The sequence below is a fragment of the Eulemur rufifrons genome, chromosome 15 (genome assembly GCF_041146395.1).
Source record: "Eulemur rufifrons isolate Redbay chromosome 15, OSU_ERuf_1, whole genome shotgun sequence".
Classification (NCBI taxonomy): domain Eukaryota; kingdom Metazoa; phylum Chordata; class Mammalia; order Primates; family Lemuridae; genus Eulemur; species Eulemur rufifrons.
In genome coordinates this window covers 8,665,874-8,686,484 of record NC_090997.1, presented here as the reverse complement: position 1 = coordinate 8,686,484, position 20,611 = coordinate 8,665,874, and the positions used below count along the sequence as shown (strand labels likewise).

Sequence of the window (20,611 nt, the reverse complement as noted above, 5' to 3'; positions counted from 1 at the left end):
TCCCTGGGCACAGCAGAAACAGGCCCCAGAGCAACTCAAATACCCAGGGCAGAAGTGGGCACCCACAAAGAAAGTCTTCTCAATGCTCATTCTCAACACCACCCACAGCCCCTTCCAGAAAAGGCTGCTGGCGGTGGCCCAAATGAAGCCCCCCAAGGAGAAACTGGGTGGTGACAGGAGAGGGCAAGACGGGGAAACAAGCACCCCAGACATACAAAGAGGAGGCAGACGAGGGTGGTGGCCCAGCTGACAAGGGCAGAGTGGGCTCCCATTACCCCAGCCCTGCGTTTGGCTGAGGTTATATGGGCCTCTTTCCGAACCACCCCCTCTGGCAAGGCCCAGTCCCAATAATGAGCCGTTGACCTTGCGTGTGAGTCTGAGGTTGACTTGCTGCTCTGTCTAGGGCAAGCCCAGGGGCCTTGCAGCTTCAGGGGAAGAAATCCTCATTTTCACAGCGATCGTTTTCCCCTCTCCTCCCACCGCCGTGATCAAATTAGCAGGCTGCTTCTCCTCTGAGAAAATGTGCCCATGGTCCCAGGGGCATTGCCCATTTGCCTGTCTGTGGGTCTGGGGAAGGAAAGCAGAGATGTACATGTGCATGTGACCCTTCCTTCCCTGTCCCTGGAGGGTCTCTCCCACCTGCGATGGCTGCCCAGCCAGCAGCGAGGGCCACGGCGGGCGGGCACTGAAGCCTTAGCTGCAGGACGCCTGGCAGGTAGCTGAGTACACGCTGCTGCTCACGGTGGCCCCGCTGCTCAGGCTGCTGTTGGGACACTTGAGGGGCTTCATGCTGCTGTCCCTCTGGATGTGCAAGTGCTCCAGCCGCCAGCGCTCCCAGCTCTTCCGAAACTCCATCTGGACCTTCCACGGGGAAAGGAGGGGAACAAGAGCCATCATGCAAACCAACTGCCCACAGAATGGCCCCGTTATTGCATTAGTGGGGAAGGGAAAAATCCACTGCATTATATTAAGAGACACAAGTCAAGGCCTTCGGGCGCCTAAATTAATATCCCAATAAAATTGTTTATTGTTGTCTCCTATTTTCTGCATCTCCTCAGGAGAGAGATGGGCTTGATGACCTAATGGGTCTCTTCCATCTCTAAACTCTGTGATTCAGCTAAGTACCTTTTACAATCCATCACGGCGCTACTTAACGGAAGGAGAGTGAGGGAGCAACGTGGGGCGGGGGGGACAGGAGGTGGGGGGAGAAGAGGAGGATGAGAGAGCCTGACTTCAGAGCGCACTCTCCCCATTCCAGCTCGGATGACTGAGAGCGGGGACAGCACCCCTAATCTGCCGTTGCCCACCGCAGACCCTGCTAACTCCCCAGGGGCTTCTATTCGGGCCCAGCACCTCACAGGGAGGGTGGCGGGAAGGAAAGAGCCGAGAACAGCAGCAGCAGCAGCAGCAGGGCAGGGGGAGAGCAGGCAGGGCATGGGCGGGGCTTCTCCACTGTCCCTGCGCAGGGAGTCCACGATGACCAGGGACCGTGAGGGGACTTGGTCAACTCCAATCCCTGCTGTGCTGGACTCTACCCTCCCCATCAGGAAAAGCCTTCTCAAGCAGGCTGATACTCGGGCACCAGATTGTTGGGGCAGAAGGATATTAATACAAATCCAAACAATATCGCAAAGCCCCAATCCCTGGAGGGTGTGTGGCAATGCTGGGGCTCCTGGTGATGGCCAGCGACTCTGGTCCCCAGGGAAGCTGCTGGAACCTGCAGAGCTTGTGCTGAGGGGTCTGGACTGCCCTTCTGGGTGATGTTGCCAGAAGTTTGCTTTCCAGAGCTTCTTTGACGTCCCCCACCCTGGCCCCCCAGTCTTCCCACCAGAGTCTGTGGCCCGGGGGCTCTTCCCCCCAGGCCATGTCCCCAGGAGGGCCGGCTGCCAGCAGCGGTGGGTAAGGGGCTCCCTGCCAATCCCCCCACCGGCCCCTGTGCAAACAACCCTGCTCTGCTCCTCCTTTGTCATCCATCTAGCTAAGCCCAGCCAGCTGCCTGCCATGGCGGCATGCCATCCCTTAAAAGAACTTTTTCTGTGCGGAGTAGAGCTGACATGGCCCAGAGCCTGCCTGCCAGCCCCAGCGTCACGAGCCCAAGCCCGGGGAGGGAGGGAAGGAGGCCAAGCCCACCCCACCTGGGCCCCCCCTGCTCCGTGCCAGCTCACTGCGCCACTGAGTGGGCGAGGAGCGCGTGCTGACAGCTGGGATGGGGGCACCCCAGACTGATGACAGTCCCTGCTTGTGCAGCGGCAGGGAGGCCAATCTTGGCTCACAGCCCTCCCGCTAAGGAAAGGGTGGAGAAAGATGGTAAACTGAGGCAAGCGCATGGGAAGCCATCTCAGAGACTAAAGAGGTCTCAGGGACACCCACAGGTCTTCCCAGAGGGCTGACACTCGGTGTCCCCTTCTGCCCCCAACTTCCTCAGCACTTTTCTTGAGCCTCTGCTGTGGCCCCTATAATCACAATCGTCCTTGAAACCCACCATTTATTGGGCACTCGCTATATGTCCGGCATTTTCCAGTGATTATGTTTTAACTTTCACATCAACCCTGCAAAGTAGCTCCTGTTTCTGTCCCACCCTTAAAGGCGAGGAAACCGAGGCGCAGTGTTCACGCACTTCCCCAGGCCTCTCAGCCAGGATTTGAGCCTGGACCAAGCCTGACTCCAGCGCCGGCTCCTGACCCGAGGCCTCCTGCCTGCGTGGCTCACAGAGGTCCGGCCTGCCCCTGGCTGTGCCTCCTGCCCACTCGGCTGGAGCACCTCAAGGGCCAGGGCCACATCTTCCTCATCCCAGTGTCCCTGCGCCTCGCACAGTGCCCGGCACACAGCAGGTGCTCAATACATGTGTTCTAAATGAGCCAAATGAATGAACAAGTATATAAATGAGCATCTAACATTGGTTCCTGCTGCTTCTCAGTTATGAAAATGACACAGCCAAGCCAGCAGCACGGGTCCTGGACACCTAGCCCAGCACGCAGACCCACGAGCATCTTCCTCACTGTCCGATGTCCCCTCACCCTGCCCTCCAGGTCTGCAGCGCCGCAAGTACCCGCTCTGGCAGGCACCACGCCGGGCTCGGGATTTGGGGTGAACTGGGAAAGTGCGTTCACCCACACTTACAGTTGAAGAGACAGAGGCAAGGGGGCCAAAGTGACTTGCCCGGTCACACAGCTTCGCGGTGGCAGAACCGGGCCAGCATTCAGGGCTCACAAGTCACCTCACTTTGGCTTCAGACACCAGCTCCAGCAAAGCCACCCCAGGCCTCCCCTCCCTGTCCCCACCCCCACCCACCAGCAGCTGGTGCAGGCCTTGGCAGTCACACAAGACCAACGTCCAGGCCATCTTTTCTCCTCGGGTCACAAGTACCTGGCATTGCCATAGCAACCTTGGGTCTGGAGAACAGCTCTTGTGGACAGAGGCCTCAGCCTGGGAGCCACATGTGTCTTTTGTGGCCCAGTGACAGTGACATGTCTGTCCTTGTGCCTGGAGGAGCCAGGGTGTGAGCAGTTTCCGGGTGGGTTTAAAGGAACCAGGCGGTGCGCTGAAAGGAGATGGGGTCTCCAGCCCTCTTAGTGAGGTCTCCTGGACCCCACAGCACAAGCCCGGGAGAGCCCGAGGGGAGAGGCCACTCGGGGCCTGCAGCCAGGCCTGGTCAGAGACACGCAGCTCTGGCGATTTGGGGCCAAGTTCCTTGCTAAGGACAGAGCAGGGATGTGTGCCCGTCCCTCCCCGCTCGCAAAGGCGAGCCAGCAGGGGTGGCAGGCAAGGAGGGAGGTGACTGGGTGCCTGGGCATGCAAGTAGGGCTGGGTGAGTGTGTTGCCACAGCGTGGCTTTGAGGATAGAGGAGAGAGAGGTGGGAAATGGGGCCTTAGGGACTGAGAGGACAAGGTGGCAGTAGGGAGCCTCAGTCTGTCCCCAGGGGCCTTTGCTCCTCATCCCCACCGGGATACATGTTCTCGGCTCACCACTGGGCTGGAACATGAAGCAGCAGGGCTCAGGGCTGGCTTAGGACAATTCCTGAACGGAGGCTGCCCCGCAGGGCTCAGCTTCAGTTTTTAAGAAGTTCTTTATGAGGACTCAGCCGTCGGGGAGAGCTAAGGCTGCTACGTCCTGCTGCCTCCCGTGGGTCTAGGCTGTTGGGTGTGGCCCCTTCCCTCCTTCCCCGGCCCACCCTTCAGATGAGCCTGCCAGGCCCTCTGAGACTGGCCCATAGGAGCAGAGCTAGAATCCCACGTATAGGCCACTCTCTGCCTGGCACTGCCTCTACCCCCCAGCCCTGGCTGCCCCGAGGCCTTAGTGGGATCCCCACCCCCACCTGGCGCCAGCCCACCAGCTCTGAAGCCTTCTAGCTACTGATTGGGGCTATTCATGTCGCTTTGCTGAGCCTTACTTTTCCCATCTGTAGATTGGGCTACCATCTGCTGCACGGCACTGGGTGTAATAAAACACTTGCGTACCTTACGTACAATAAGCACGTAGGAGATGTTGGTTTCCTGCCTTTTAGAGATCTGAAGGCCACGTGCTCCAGGCCCATCCTTCCCATAAGAAGCCAGCACAGGGGAGGCCGGAGGAGGCCTCAGGGACAGGGGAACCCCCTCCCCTCCTTTTGGCCCAGCTCCACTTTCTCTGTAGCATCCTCTGAGAGCTCCCAGGCCAGGGCCTCTGGGAATCACTGGATGCTGGAATGATGTCTAAGTAGCTGCTTGCTGAGTGTCTGGAGATGGGGTGCGTGTCTCTTCCCGCCAAGCAGCAGCTGTGAGGAGCTGGGGTGTGCCTCAGCACCCCACTCTGAAGGAGGGGTCTGTTTTCTGTTCCCCTTTTCCACCTTCTTCAGACTTTACCTCACTCAGTCCTCATGGGAATCTCATAGGTAGGCATTACTACCCCCACCTTGTAGATGAGGAAACTGAGGTTCAGCGTGGGCATGTAACTGACCCAAAGCCACACAGCTCATGAAGCGATGGGGCCTAAATCAGAGCAGAAATCTGATGCCGAAGCCTGCAGCTCTGTGTCTTTCCTGGTACATCACATTACCTATTTGAGCCATCTCACAGCTCCATGAAATACTCAGGTGCCTGCCCCCTGTCCCCTTTGTGTCCCCCACACCCATAGAAAAGACACGTCTGTATTTACACACTGACGCTAAGATCTCTGAGCTCTGGGATTCCAGGCTCAGTGACTCAGAAGACACACGAAGAGCCCTGGGTCTTTGAGGACCAGAGTTCCTGCGTCACCCGAGCCCCAGCCCTATGGCTGAAAACCCTCATCTGGGCCTGAATGGAGTTAAAGTCCTCAATGTCCTCCCGGACTGTGGGGTGGAGGTTGCCGACACCCTCCTCCTGCTGGGTTAATTCTCGTGGGGACACTTCCCCAAGAGGTAAGCTGCCCTTACCACTTTTTGTTTCCCCTGCTGGAAGGAATTTGGGGGAAGTGGGTGCTGTGGTATTTGTGACATTCAGTTTGATGGCTTGGAAGGTGCTCCTGCTCTGCTCCAGCACAATGCTGGGCACCGGGGAGGAAGGGGCCTTTCCCAGGTGACCCCCCCAGAAGCTGACTGTCTCAGAGAGCAGAGGGCGGCCTGCGCCCTGCTAGAGTCTGTGGGAGAGGGCAGGGGGCCAGCAAGGACCCCCTTCTCCCGTCCCACAGGGTGCTGAGGGCCGACCCCAGCACCAGAAAGCCCCCGGAGGAATACGTCCCCTGTCCCACAGGGGACCAGGGCGCCTGCCTGTGTACTCAAGAACAGGGTGCTTTCTTCTCCAAGTCAGAATTGATTGGAATCCTGGCTCTGCCACTGTTCCCAAAGCTGGGGCAGGATTCTTACTCTCTGATCTTCTCCCGTCCCACAGGGTGCTGAGGGCCGTGCTCTCACGTGTGAAAGACGAGAATATTGAAATCAGAATTTTGGCAAGGTTTTTTTCAGGTGGGGCATGAGGGTAATCATTACATGTGACAGTAATTATTAAAGCCCCAAGCGGGAGGCCATGTGGCTGGGGCATGCGTGTGTAGAATCACTTTGTAACAGACAGTCCCCGCCACCCAGTAATTCACTCGGGACCCTTTAACACGAGACGGGGCCTTCCCCGAGCTCATGTACCGTTAGGGTATGTGTGCACACGTGTGCGTGTGTGCGTGTGAGAGAGAGAGAGACCTATGTACAGAAAACCATCCATGGGCACGACGCCCCCTCAACTCTAGTGTCTGAGTGGGGCGGGTAGGATTTCAACTGGAAGCACTGACGGGAGGCCACTGCACTAGGACTAGCCAATGGCAGCAGCCCACCAGGGTCCCCTTCCCTCCCCAGACCTTACCTCGTTGTTGACAAAGCAGTATAAGATGGCCACCATCAGCCCCTGGGAAGAAGAGCCACGTCAGCAGGGAGGAACTGGGAGGTAGGTGCCCTGCAGGGGCTCCATCCCCACATCCCCCTCCTCAACCCCCGGGTCTGCTGGGGCAGCAGGCTCTGTCTCATTCCCTTTCTGCAGGAAAAAGAAGGTCCCTTGCTCAGATACTGCAAAAGTTCTAGAACACCCTCGCCTGAGGAGGCCTGACCCCATGAAGTACCCCAACTTTACCCGCAGAGAACATTCCCCACCCAGCCCCATTGGTCCACTCAGGAGACCTCACGCTTCAGAGCTGTGTTCTCTGTGTGTGTGCGCCTGCACATGTATATAAATGCACACACGTGAGCCCGCATGCTGTAGGAACCCCATAACACTCTTGAGGCTCTGGAACCAGTTTCTTATATTTTCACATGCCCGTACCATCCTCTAATGCCAGTGGGGAGGATCAGTTCTTTGTTTTGAAACTATGTGACCCTGTAAATCCTATTTTCACATCTTTGAGCCTCAGTTTCCCCCCTGTAAAATGGGGGTAATCCTGCACATCTCCTGGGTTCTGTGAGATTAAATGCACAATGTGTGCAAAGCACCTGGCAGGGTGCCCGCCACCCAGTAGACGGCAGCTGATGCCAGGCCGGGTGCCAGGGATAGATCCAGGAAGGCTTCTCGTCCCAGGGACTTACAGAGAAGACTTGGGACACCGGGGGACACTAGTTCTGGCTCTGCTCCAACCAAGTGACCTTAGGCAGGGGTCAGTCCCCCAGTTCTCAGCCTGCCCGTCTGTCCCATCTGCATGATGCAGGCTGGTGTCTGCCCCACCCCCACGCTCACACTTGGAGAGCAAGTGCTCCCAGCCATGAGGTCACCTGGAAGGAGGTGAAGGAGAGCTCTGTGAACAGCTTGATGAAGCGCAGGGTCCCCCGGGCATGCTCGTCCATCACGAAGGCAAAGATGACCTCATGGGTCCCCAGCAGAGGGATGAGTGTCAGCGTGGACTTGGCAAGTCTGGGGGGCAGAGCAGAGACCTCTGGAGTCATTCTGGACCTCTCCCATGGACCCTTCTCCGCTTTCCATACTCTCCCCTTCCTATCAGGCTCTGGCACCTGGGACACAGATGTCCTCCCACCCCAAATACCCTGGGATAGGCTGCCTGGAGGGAAGGAAGAGAGGTAAGACCCCCAGACACCCAGGGGCTGCCCAGGGACAGGGTGAAGGCAAGGATTGGGGGTTCCAGGCCAGGCCCAGGTGGGAGAAGAGGGTAGCACATGGCTCCAAGCTAAGCACCCCAGGATCTCCCTCTCTCTGCTGGAAGGATGAGCCGAGGGGCCCCAGTGAAGCCAGCTCAGTTATGTCACCTGCATTTGATGTCCGTCTTGCACATGAGATTGGCTTTCAGTTTGGACACCACGATGCAGATGACCCGGACAAAGATGAGGAAGTTCACCTGTGGGGCAGATAGGCAGGAGGCTGGGGACCCTCTAGCTCTTCCCCAGTCCTTCCCCAGACACCAGCCCCGGCCTCCCGCAGCTCCCCGCACCGCCCGCCCCCACACTCCGTCACTCACCCCGATGGCAAAGAGAATGGGCAGCCGGATGATGAGCCAGTAATTCATGTTCGAGTTCCTGGTCCAGCAGCTGGGGAGGGAGGGAGAGGCACATACGCATCCAGCTGGACTTGCAGAGACCCCGGCTCACGGCTCAGGCACAAGTGCCCGCCAGAACACGTGGGCATGTTGAGCACCACGCACACAGCCACCAGGAGCTACACAGTAACCAGTCCCACCGATCCAGGCACAACCTTCCAAGTGCACAGCCACAAACACACACACACAGTCCCACACACAGTCACACCCAGACATACACAGCCTCCAAACAAGGTTCTACAGACCTAGAACAGCCATGTGTGTACCCAGCATCACACACACCATAACAGAAACATGTCACTTGCAGATATTACAGGAAAACCTGCAGGAGGGCACCATGTACCCCACAGAGCCAGCACCATTTGTCATCATGCAATCCCACGGCAGGGCAGGAGCCCGGGCAGGGAGGGGAGGTTAGAGAACTATAATAAATTCGTATGGTAAAGTCCTGGTCCCTCTGTTTATCCTCCCAACAGGTGGGAGCCACATGCCCCAGGGGCCAAGGAATCCCATGGGCTTTGAGGATGGGGACCTCAGCACACCCACCTCCTGGGAGCGGGACACTCACCCCTCATCCTCATAGAGGTACTTGACAATGCCCCAGGGGACAACAAACAGCAGGGGAACGCCTGGGAGGAGAGAGGGAAAGAGAGAGGGGAGAGGGCTGGCAGGCTGGAGCCACCGCCCACACACCCAGAGGCCTCTCCCTGCCCCGGGCCCCTCACACCCAACCCTGCTCCTTGCCTGCCCCAAACCACGGTTTCCAGGTTGGTCCGGGTGCCTGGGAGAGCAGAGACAGCAGGAACCCCACAATGACTCCCCGGACTCTGCCTTAGAGAGGGGTCCTCAGCTGTCTGGCCCTCCCGAGTGCCAAGCACAGTGTCAGGACTGGCCCTCAGGGGCCTGGCTGAGACACCAGGGCACAGACACCTGAGTGGCAGAGGGATGGGGTCATGCAGGGGGCAGGGCGTGCTGCATGAAGTGGGGAGCAGGAGCACTCTCTGGTGCCCTTCTCCTCCCTCGCCTCAGCCCACGAGCCCGTCTCAGTCTCAGCCAGCCCCCTCCGGCTCGGGACTCCCCTTCAGTGGTCTGTTCCCTGCCCCCTGCTCCTGCAAGTTGGGCTGGGCAGAAGCCCGGAATAGAGACGGGAACTCTCCCTGGAGCCAACAGGCCAACTCACTGCCCACGGCAGCCTGCAGTAACACTAGCTACCACGACACTTCCACTTGGCTGGGACTTGAGGGCGTGAAGACAGCCTCTCAGGTGACCCCTCCCACGATCCCCACCTCCTGGCTTCCATGCCCTCATGTAGTCCACGTGCTGCCAGGGTTGGCTTGTGTGACCGACAACATATGGCAGAAGTGATGGCACGTCACTTCCGAGATTAGGGCAGGAAAGACACTGTGGCATGGCGTGAGCTCTCTCCCTCTCTCTCATGTCACTTGATCCGGGGGAACCACTTGTCCCATCACGAGGGCGCTCGGCAAGGAACGGAGGCCTCCAGCCAGCAGCCAGCAGGGGCTGGGCCGTGCAGCCGACGGCCTCGGAAGCCAGCTTGGAAGCAGCTTCTCCACCCCGGGCCTCGGGAGCGAGCTTGGAAGCGGCTTCTCCACCCCAGCTAAGCCTCGAGATGCCACCCATCCCGGTGGACGGCTTGGCCGACCCGTCAGAGATCCTGGGCCAGAGGTACGCAGCTAAGTCGGACCCAGATTCCTGACCACAGAAACTGTGAGATAATAATTGTTTATTATTTTAAGCAGCTAAGTTTTGGGCTTGCTACGCGGCCGCAGATAACTAACACAACTGGTTTCTGGTCCTGGAGGGTCGGGCCCAGGCCTCACTCCCCAGCAGAGCCGCAGAGCCGGCTCCCCTTGAGAGCTCAGTCTGTGCAGGTCGATTTAGAATCGGATTGTCCACCCTCACGTGACGGATGAGCAGATGGATCCAATCAGAAGGGCACCCGCGGGGCTAGAATCCAGGGCTGCAACCCCACGCCCACTGCGACCACTCCGGTGGCTTCCTGCACCAACTCTCCCCACGCCGGTCTCCCTGGCGCCTCCCTCAGCACCGGAGATGCGAGTGTCCAGGGTGCGTAGACAGACGTCTGCGTGTCTGCGTGTCTGCGTGTCTGCGTGCGGTGAGTGGTCCGTGTGTGTGTGTGTGTGTGTGTGTGTGTGTGGCTTTCGGGGGTCTCCCCCAGGAGCACATTTCCAGGGCAGAACCACGTCAGAGCCTTCCCTGTCACCATCGCCAGCATTACCACAGCACACCGATGTCCACTCAGGGCAGCAAGGGGACACTCCGGTGCTTGGCGCCAGGGCAGAGGCGGGGGAGGGAGGAAGCAAAGAAGCTCCCAGCCGGCCGCATTCCTCGGCAGCTAGCCCTCTCCCAGGCCGCATTCCTCGGCAGCTAGCCCTCTCCCGGCCTGTTTATTTTCACACAGACCAGACCTCCCCGCCTCTGCAGTGCTTTCGGAACAGGCCTTCCCGAGACGGGACGAGGAACGGGATGACCCCCAAAGGCCCCAGCACACGGCACAGGCCCTGCCCCGTGGAAGATGCTCGGTGAGAGTGGAATGAATGGATGAGGGAGGGTGGGCCAGTGTATCAGTGAGGGAAGGGAAGCTCTCTAGGCAAGAAAATGCCAGTTCCCTAAGCCGCACACACACCCAGAAACCTCCTCCCTAGGCCTCCCCAGCCACCTGCTGTCCCTTCTCTCTGAGATCCTGCTCCAGGACCCGGGAGCTCACTCGTGTTATCAGTCAGTCCTGGTGAGTTTCATTCACCTATCAGTGTTTCTTTAACAAGGGCTTTTTTAAAAAAAAAAACAAACAAAAAACCCCACAGGCACAGCCCTGCCACGTGCAAACATTACACACTACCTGCTGGCTTCGTCTTTCTCCCATTTAGAAAACCAGCAAGACAGGCTAGAGAAAATAAGCTCAAATTAAGACACACAGAACCGGCTTGGGAAGTAATGATTCCCTCGTCCCTCACTCGCCTCCCCGCCCCTGCCCCGCGCAGCCTCCCCATGGTGGGTTTCTAGGGGCACCGACTGCCGTGCCTTTCAGGGGCTCCCCCAACCTTGTCAGAGTCCCAATTCTAATTCTTCTACTTGCACATGGAGCTAAAAGTTGTTTCCCAAGCACCCCAACTTGAGCAAAGCCTCCTGGCATCACGACTGAGCTCTCAGAAATCTGTGAATTTGTCCTTGTCCTCCTGTTTCTCTCTCTCCCATCCCAATTCCTCAAGAAAAGGGTGTTCTTATTGGACGAGGGTGTCCCCTGGGTCCCGCCCTTGTGCTCCCACAGACCCTGAGCCTGAGCTAGGGTGTGAGGTGGCAGGAGGAGACTGGCACCCCCAGCCCGCAACTCCCCGTCAGAGACCTCAGGGCACTGTGTGTACCCACCAACCCCCAACCAACCACCCCCCTCCTCTGCACACATCACACTGTCCCCGTGATTGTTCCTGCCCTTGGGTTGCCATGGTGACAGGCACTAACAGCGCTGATGCCATTTCCCAGAATGGACAGACACCATCCGGGACCTAAAGACAGCGTTCCCGGACTCTCCTAGCTGGCCTGTCTCCACCCTGCCCCTAGTGAGCTGAGGGCTCCCCAGCTGCCCCCGCAGGAGGAAGAAGCCTGGGGGCGGGGGCGGAGGCCAAGTAGAGGGGCTGGGTGGTGGGGGAGGAGGAGGAAGGGGAGGGTCCAGGATCCGTGTGCAGGAGCCGGGCCCACCTGCCCTCCCGTGCCTGCTTGGCCCAGGCCAGAAACTGTGCGAGGCTGGCTGGGAGTCAGGACGCCTGGGTTCCAGGGCCTGCCCTGCCTTTCCGTCCCGGACCCTTTCTCAAGACATGGATCTCATTAAAACCTCCTCAGAGCTACTCTTCTCCCAGGGGGCTGTAAGTGCAGGGTGGCTGAGGAACACCAACAAAAATGAATGAAGTGCAAGGGCAGGGGACAGCGGGCTGAGAGGGCCAGAGAGCACAGAGCCGTGAGGGCCGGGGCCTGGGGCAGCTTCCTCAGGAGGCATCTGGCAGCCTGGTGTGGGAAGGATGCTTCAGGAAAGTTCCTGCGTGAACAGCCTCACAAGGGCTCAGAGGCAGGAGCAGAATCGGGGAAGAAGGGGATGTTGAGGGAGGAGTCTGGCTGCAACTGACGTGGGAAGTCCCTGGACACGGGGGCAGCAGTGGTCAGAGCAGCCTACGTAGGAGAATGACGGGGGAGGGGAGTGATGGACGAGTGGCAGGCGGGGTGGTGGGGGACAGGGAGCCGCAGGTTCAGTGGCCGATTAGGGAGGGCCCGGGGCAGGGCCTGTCCTCTGCCTGCAATCTGGGTGGGTGCCTGTGGGCACCCCCCGGAGAACCTGCTGCCTCTGCTTTCCCGGTCGTGCAGGGGATCCCAGCCTCCTGCCCAACCCACCCCTGCCCCTTGTCAGAACCCCACGTGGCGAGAGGCAGAAGCACAACCAGAAATGTTCCAGCAAAAAAAAAAGACACGATGGTTCTTGGCAAACTTTTTTGGCTAGAACATTTCCAGCTGGGCTCCAGGCACATCTGCGGCCCACCCCTTTCTGTGGCCTCTAGTCGCCCTGCCCTGCCACATAGGCGTGGCTCTCCTCTGAGCCCCCCTTCCTCATCACGTGACAGAGCATCAGCCCCCCCCCCCCCCGCCCTCGCCCCACCCTCTCACCCGTCCCCACCTGGAGGCCCAGGACTCACCATTTCCCTCCAGGCCTTGGGCAGCCCGGGACTGGGTATAGGGCTCTGTCCCCGTATGGCCTTAGGAGCAGGGGCATTTGAGGACAGTGCCATGACCTCTGATGGTGAGCATGACAGTGGAAGGGGGTGATATTTGGCCAGACGGGGGTGGAGGCTTCTATTAATGGAGGAGAGTTATGCAAAGAGGGGGGACCATACCCCTGCAGTGCCTTAGCAGCCATGGGCAGGGGTCCTGTGCCCAGGGTGGGGTCATCCAGTGGACCCCACCCCTTGGCCCAGCAGTTATGTTCTGAGTAACAAGTTGAAGGAGAGGTCAGGGTCTCCTGCCTCCATGCCACAGGTCCAGGGTGGGTGACACAAGGCCTTACCCCAGCCGATGCTCACATAGAGCCTGAAGACACGCTGCTCGGAGAAGACCGAGAGGGCCAGCAGTGTGTACAGGTAGACGCCTTCCACCAGGAGCCAGTAGTAATTGGCCGCCACGCAGTACTGCATGAGCAGGAACACCAGGCGGCAACCCAGAGAGTCCTGGGGGCAGAGGAAGGGTCTCTTGGGGACAACAGCTCTAGCCCCCCACCTCTTTATTTTTTATTTTTATTTTTTTTTGAGACAGGGTCCTGCTCTGTCACCCAGGCTGGAGTGCAGTGGCCTGATCACAGCTCACTGCAGCCTCAACTTCCTGGGCTCAAGCGATCCTCCTGCCTCAGCCTCCCAAGCAGCTGGGAGTATAGGCATGCACCACCATGCCTGGCTAACTTTTAAAAAGTTTTGTAGAGATGGGGTCTCACTATGTTGCCCAGGCTGGTCTCAAACTCCTGGGCTTGAGCAATCCTCCCACCTCAGCCTCCCAAAGGGCGGGGATTACAGGCATGAGCCACTGTGCCCGGCCACCTCATTGCCTCTCTTGATAACCTTCCTGTCCTGCCCCAGCTGCTATTCTGCCATGGTTAATGTGGGACCAGAGAGCTCACATCTTCTGGCCAGGGCTAATGCCGAGAATCTGATCTGCTTTAGCTCATTGAAAGTAATATTGTCTCCATTCAGGTGAGAAAACTGAGCCTCAGAGAAGTGAAGTGACTTGCCCCAAATTCTACAGCCAGTAAGTGGCAGAGCTGGGATTCAAACCCAGGTCTGTCTCCAAAGACTGGGAACTCCCTAAGGCAGCGTCTCCTCCCTTAGACTGGAGCCTCCCGGGTAGACTGCCTCTCTCTTCAGACTGGAAGGTCACCTGGTGGGCTGCCTTTCCCACCAGAATGGGAGGACCCCAAGGTGGACTGCCTCTCCCACCAGGGCAGGGGCTCCCTGAGGGCCAGGGCTGGACGGCTCCTGCCCTCCCGTCCCAAGCCTCCTCCGCCTGCCCATCCCTCCGGGACGCAGCACGCACCTGGTAGGAGAGGAGCCCGTCCCACTGGTGCTGCTGGGCGGCCGTGCTGTACATCCACTTGAGGGCGGCGTCCTTGATGAAGACGGACAGGGCTCTCAGGATGAAGGACGCAAACAGGTTCAGATGGATGTAGTTCCGGGTGCAGCGCAGGTGTCTGAGGGAGAAAGCAGGGCCCTTCCGTGGCGAGACGGCCAACAGTTCTGCTCTGCGAGCCCCAGCTTTCAGGCTGACACACGCATCAGGCATGCTTCTGGCTCTGGGATTGTGCTTCTTCCTATTTTCCTTCCTCTGCGAATGCCCTTCGTCCCCATAACCTTAAAAATCCTCTGTTCAATTCAAGTCCTGCCTCTCTCTGAAGCCTTCATCGGTGTAGTCACTGCCCCCGTCTCCCACCTGTATTCTAGCCTTCTCTCTGCAGCATGTTCTTTCATACAAAGTCATGCATAATCAAAGAGATTTATGCATGAGGATCAGTTTCCCCAGTGGGGACTTTGCTTCGCTTTTTCATGACAGAGGCAGACCCGGGCCAAGCACATGGTAGGAATTCAGAAAGCACTGGATACAATTTCAATATCTTTTCATGTAAAAATGCACAGCAAACTGGAAATACAAGGGCATTTTTTAATCTTATAGAGACTACCTACCTAACTGGGAGCAAACCTCATTCGTAACTGAGAAAATGTGGAGCCATTTCCCTTAAAATCAGAAACAAAATAAGGATGTCTGCTATCATCGCTTCTATCCAATATTTATAGCTACAGATCCTAACCACTATAATAAGGCAAGAGAAAAAATATGTAAGAATTGGAAATAAGCAAAATGGTCATTATTTGTAGATGATAGATTTTCGTCATAGAAAATCCAAGAGAATCTACAAATTATTAGAACTAATAAGAGAGTTCGGCAAGGTTGCTGATATGTATATTTATGTACACCAGCAATAAAATTAAAAAGTAAATTTAAAAAATAATTCATTTGTAACATTTTTAATGTACTACCTAGAAGTAAGTCTAACAGATGACAGGCAAGATCTCTATGAAGAATATTATAAAACTTGCTTAAAACCATTAGGGAAAACTTAAATTAAAGGGAGATACACAGATACACCACATTCACGGATAGAAAGACTCACTGTCTGGAAGGGGTCAATCCTCCCCCACATTAATTGATAAATTCAATGCAGCTATAATAAAAATTAAAACAATATTTTTTGATGGAACTTTAAAAACTTAATAAAGAAGAGTCAAGGTCCAAGAATAGTCCAGATACTCCTAAAGAACCACAAAGTAAAGGCCTTTGCTATATGAGAACTAAGACCTCTAATAAACCTACAGTAGTTCAGGCACCACGATTTGGGATGGACACAGAGAAATAGACCAATAGAAAAGAATGCAGATGACAGAAGCCAACGCATGTGCACACGAAACCTCGCTGCGTGATAGAGTAGGCATTGCACACCAAGGGGGGAAGAATAGGCTATCAATAAACGGTACTGAGGAATTATATATGTGTGTGTATATATATATATATATATATATATAGTATATATGGAAAAATCAAATTAAATTCCTTATTTTCTCCATATACAAAAATAAATTCCAGGTAGATCAAAGAAATATTGGGAAGAACAAAACTCTGAAACTTTTAGAAGAAAATATAGGTGGCCATCTTTATGACCCTAAGGTAAGGAAAGATTTTTTAAATAAGACCATAAAAATTCTGTTCTTTGGAAAAAATTGATAATTTTTAATCAGTTAATAAAATTAATTTTGGCAATTGGTAACATTTATTGTTAAATTTTATCAGTACAAAATTGATAAAATTGATACATTTCATTCCATTGAACCTAAGAACTTCTGTGCAGAAAAGGCACCCTAGAGTGAAAAAATAAGCCACAGACTAAGAGGGTATATCCTGGGTTAGTATCCAGAATATGTAAATGAATGTTTAAAATGAAAAAGAAAAATCCAAACAAGCCAATAAAAAAGTAAGCACAGGGTATGAGCAAGCAATTCACAGTATAAATCATGAAAAAATGCTTGCTCTCTCTAGGAAGCAGGGGTATGCAAATTACAATCGTAATGAGGTTTCACACACTTCAGATTAGCAAGTGTGTCTGAACAGACTACATACTGGTGATAATGTCAAATAAAGGAAACTCTCTTTTCTTACTGGTGAAAGGCCAAACTGGTACAACTGTGAAGAGCAACTTAACAGGACCCAGTAAATTTGCAAAAGCAGGTGGTTTTCAAACCTGGCGATTCTACTCCTAGGTACCTGTCCCAGAGAAATGCACAAGGGGTCATAGGTAAGAATGCTCATTGTACTAACGTTGATAATTCAGAAAGAAAAACAGAAAATGCCTCAAATGTCCATTAAAGGGATAACAGATAAATTAACTGTACTGTATCATACAATGGAATGTGGAATGATAGTTAAAATTAATGAAATAGAACTACTTTCATCAACGAGAATGAATCTCACAAAAACATGTTGGACCAAAAAAAAGATCTGAATGTGTGTCCCTTGAGAATTCATGTTAAAGTTGAATCCCAAATGCAGTAGTATTAAGAGGTAAAGACTTTAGGGGGTGACCAGATCATGAGAGCTCTGCCCTCAGTAATGGGATTAGTGCCCTTACAAAAGAGGCCTAAGTGAGTTTGCAAGCCCCTTTGCCCTTCTGCCCTGGGATGACACCATCTCGAAAGCAGACAGCAGGCCCTTACTAGACACCAGACCTGCTGGTGCCTTGATCTTGGACTTCCCAGCCTCTAGAACTGTGAGAAATAAATTTCTATTATTCATAAATTACCCAATCTAAGAGTAACAATGGCAGGCACAGACTAAGACAGAAACTGGTACTGAGAGTGGGGTGCTGGAGTAGCAAATATCTAACAATGCAGACGTGGCTTTGGAATTGGGTGACGGGCAAAGGCTGGAAGAGTTTGGAGAATCAGGCTAGAAAAAGTCCACATTGCCATGAATGGGCCGTAAAGAGCGATTCTGGTGAGAGCTCAGAGGATGAGAGCTGTATGGAAAGTCTCAATCTTCTTAGAGATTAAGTGGTTGTGAACAGAATAATGGTAGAAACAGGGAGTAATGGCCATTCTGACCAGGTCTCAGACAGAAAGGAGAAACACAGTGTTGGAAACTGGAGGAAGGGCCATCTTTGTTATAAAGTGGCAAATAACTTGGCTGAATTGTGTGTGTCCCAGTGTTTTGTGGGAGGAGAAACTTGTGAGGAATGAAATAGGATATTTGGTGGAAGAAATCTCTGAGCAAAGTGTGGAGGGTGTAGCATGGCTTCTCTTAATGCTTATAGTAAAATACAAGAAAAGAGAAATCAAAGATGAAATTTCTAATTAAAAGGGAAGCAGAATTTAAAGATTTGGAAAATTCTCAGTCTGGCCATGTTGTAACGAATGCAAAAGCATGTTCAGGAGAGAATATCAAGGCTGTGGCCAAGTGAACATTTTATAAGATGGATAGAAGAATCCAGGTGCTAGTCATCCAGAAAACGGAAGCATGACCCCGAAGGCACTTCGGAGATCCTAGGCCCGGAGTGCCAGGGCCTTGAGAACAGAGCAGGTTTGGGGAAGGGGCCAAAGGCACTGTGAGACCTTGGGACTCACTGCCAGGGCCACCTCGGGTCTTTGTCCCTGCATTCTGGTGCGGCACTCATTGGCCACCCCAGATGTGGCTCAAGGAGGCCCTGGTGCGACTTGGGCCACCCCTCCAGGGGGCACAGGCAGTAAACGTTGGCAGTGTCCACATGGTACTAACTTTACAGGCACACAGAGTGCAAGAGCTGGGGGAGCTTAGATTTCAAAGGATGTCCTGGAGATACTCAGGGCCCAGGCAGAGAGCTTCCACAGGGGTGGGGCCACCACTGAGAACCCCACTAGAACAATGACCAGCAGACTATGGGTATGGGAGAGCCCCTAGCGTGCAATGCAGCCTGGGAGAGCTGCCACGTGAGCCGTGCCCAGCAAAGCTGTGGGAGTGGAGCTGCCTGGAGCCTTGGGTCCAACCTCCACCTTAGTGTATCAGGAAGGCAGGACATTGAGTCAAAGATTACTCTTGAGTTTAAGATTTAACACTATTTGCCCTGTTGGGTTTTGGACTTACTTGGGACCAGTTATCCCTTTCTTCCTTCCTATTTCTCCCTTTTGAAATGAGAATGTCTATCCCATGCCTGCCCCACCGTGCATTTTGGAAGCACATGGCTTCTCTGATTTCATGGGTTCACAGCTGGAGAGCACTCTCCCTCAGGATGAATTGTGCCTTGGGTTTCACCCACACCTGATTTACATGATATTTAGATGAGACTTTGGACTGAGACTTTAAAGTTAATGCTGGAATGAGAACACTTTTGGGGACTATTGGGATGGAATGAATGTATTTTGTATGTGAGAAAGACATAAATTTCGGGGGACCTGGGGTTTAAATGTTGTGTCCCTTCAAAATTCACATTGAAACTTAATCCCCTATGCTATAGTGCTGAGAGGTGGGGCCTTGGGAGGTGATTAGGTAATGAGGGCTCTGTCCGCAAGAGTGGAGTTAGTGCCTTGCAAAAGAGGACTGAGGGTGTTTGTGAGACCCTTTCACCCCTCTGCCCTTCTGCCACGTCCGGACACATCAAGAAGGGACCATCTTGGTGGCAGAGAGCCTGCTAGACACCAAATGTGCTGCTGCCTTAGTCTGGACTTCCTCGTCTCCAGAACTGTGAGATATACATTTCTATTATTTATACCAGTGTAAGGTATTTTGCTATAGCAGCAGGAATGGACTAAGACAAATATGTACAACATGCTATTAAAAAGACACAAAACCTTTTAATGTATTTTTACAGATATTCATGAATGTGGTAAAAGTATAAGGAAACGTGCGGGAATTACAAGGGGCACATTAAGAGGCTACGTCTGGCGGGGGCAGGGCAGGGAGAGGTGCGGATCAGGGAGGGAACCCAGCGCAGCGTAACCGTCTGGGATGTGTCATTTCTCAGGCTGGATGGCGTGCGCGTGAGCGACCATAATGGCAGTCCTATCTCTGAACCTCGAAATACTTCATAATAAAAAAGGAGAATATTCACAGAGTGAACGCATTCATTGAGCACCGTGTGTGCAGGTCGGTGCCAGGTGCCGTGAAGGAGGGAGGGGAAATGCTGCCCGTCCTGCTCCTGCTGCCTGGTGTCCCGAGGTCTGACTGCTTCAGAACCCCTCCCCTCCTTGCATCCTGCCCCTCCGCTCCACCCCTACCATGTGCAGAGGGAGGGTCTCCCTAGGCTGGAAGGAACCTCTCATCTAGGTGAGACCTAAAGAACTTTCCCACTGGGGCCAACAAGCTCCAAGGAGAGCAGGATCTCTGATCCCTGAGATCTTTTCTAAAATCATCCTGGACTCTTGATTATTAAAGTTACACACACTGGAGAGGCTTTGCCGGGATTTTCCATATCCTTCCACCCCCTGTTAAGTCTTTAGGGGGTGCTGATGTCTGTGTGTGTGTTTTTCTTTTTTGCAGTATATATCCACACACTTGCACAGTGGGGATTAGACTAAGTACGCAGTGTTGGATCCTGTGTTTTGGCCCTCATATTCTACGGTGATGGCTCTCCGGACAGCGCCCGAGAGAAGCACTTGCTGCATTGTCACTCTGGCTTGGTGGTCCTCTGCTCTGCCTGGGGAGTTAGGGGTCCAGGTGTCCTTACCTGAAGCCGAGGAGGATGGCCGAGGCGATGACCAGTGCGCAGAAGGAGAGTGAGTAGCCCACGGTATAGATGATGTACAAGGACAGGAGCTGCTCCTCTGGGGATCTCTGAGTGACACAGGGAACACGAGTGTACGTGGACAGCCCATGGCCCTCTTCCCACATTCACCTTTCCCATGGGGCAGGGGCAGAGCTGGGGCTCCAAGTTGGGCCCCGCTGGGGATAGCAGAACCAAGAAACAGAATTCCCTGTGGCCATGGTTCTTCGATTTCTTGGGCCCTGTTCCAAAACCAGAGAGGTGAACGCAAACCACCTTTGTCCAGAAAGTGTGACATGCAAAGTCCCCAGAGGCTGGGCATATGGATGAGATGACCAGAGCAGGGCCTGCCAGAAGCTCAGGGTCTCTGCTCCAATGAAGCGGAGACCCTGATCCCCCCTCCCTGGCTCAGAACCCCTCATCAACTCACTCTCTCCCCTCGCTTGGACTCCTCGCACTCCGACAGGTCCCTCCACGGCAGGCTGGAGTTGTCCTTGTGCAGCCAGAGGCCCTCGGCTGTGCAGAACCGGTACACATGGCCCTGCAGCACTGGGCGGGGAGACCTGGCAGCTGAGCCTCGGCCCGGGGTCGGGCAGCCTGCCCAGTGCTAGACGCCCCTCGCTCCTCCCCATCCTGGGGGTCACCCCTGCTCCTCTAGGACTGACCCCTCTCTGTTAGTAACACCCTCTTCCCCTCTGCACACACGCATGCACACACACACATGCACACACACACTCACATGCATACACACACACACACACACACACCCCGGGCCTTCCTCC

At 54.7% G+C, this 20,611-nt stretch overlaps 1 protein-coding gene across 1 annotated transcript in view; it reads right to left on the bottom strand.

Moving 5' to 3' along the window:
• Positions 1-693: 693 nt before the first annotated feature.
• Positions 694-20,611, bottom strand: part of GLP1R (glucagon like peptide 1 receptor) — a 35,571-nt gene continuing 15,653 nt past the window's right edge. Inside the window, exons 4-13 of the mRNA XM_069488321.1 lie at positions 20,260-20,378; positions 19,794-19,900; positions 14,087-14,240; positions 13,071-13,230; positions 8,550-8,610; positions 7,904-7,973; positions 7,695-7,783; positions 7,206-7,344; positions 6,310-6,351; positions 694-861 (exon numbers count right to left, since the gene is read on the bottom strand). Of these exons, the coding sequence (XP_069344422.1) occupies positions 694-861; positions 6,310-6,351; positions 7,206-7,344; positions 7,695-7,783; positions 7,904-7,973; positions 8,550-8,610; positions 13,071-13,230; positions 14,087-14,240; positions 19,794-19,900; positions 20,260-20,378 (1,109 nt within the window). The remainder of the gene's footprint in view (positions 862-6,309; positions 6,352-7,205; positions 7,345-7,694; positions 7,784-7,903; positions 7,974-8,549; positions 8,611-13,070; positions 13,231-14,086; positions 14,241-19,793; positions 19,901-20,259; positions 20,379-20,611) is intronic.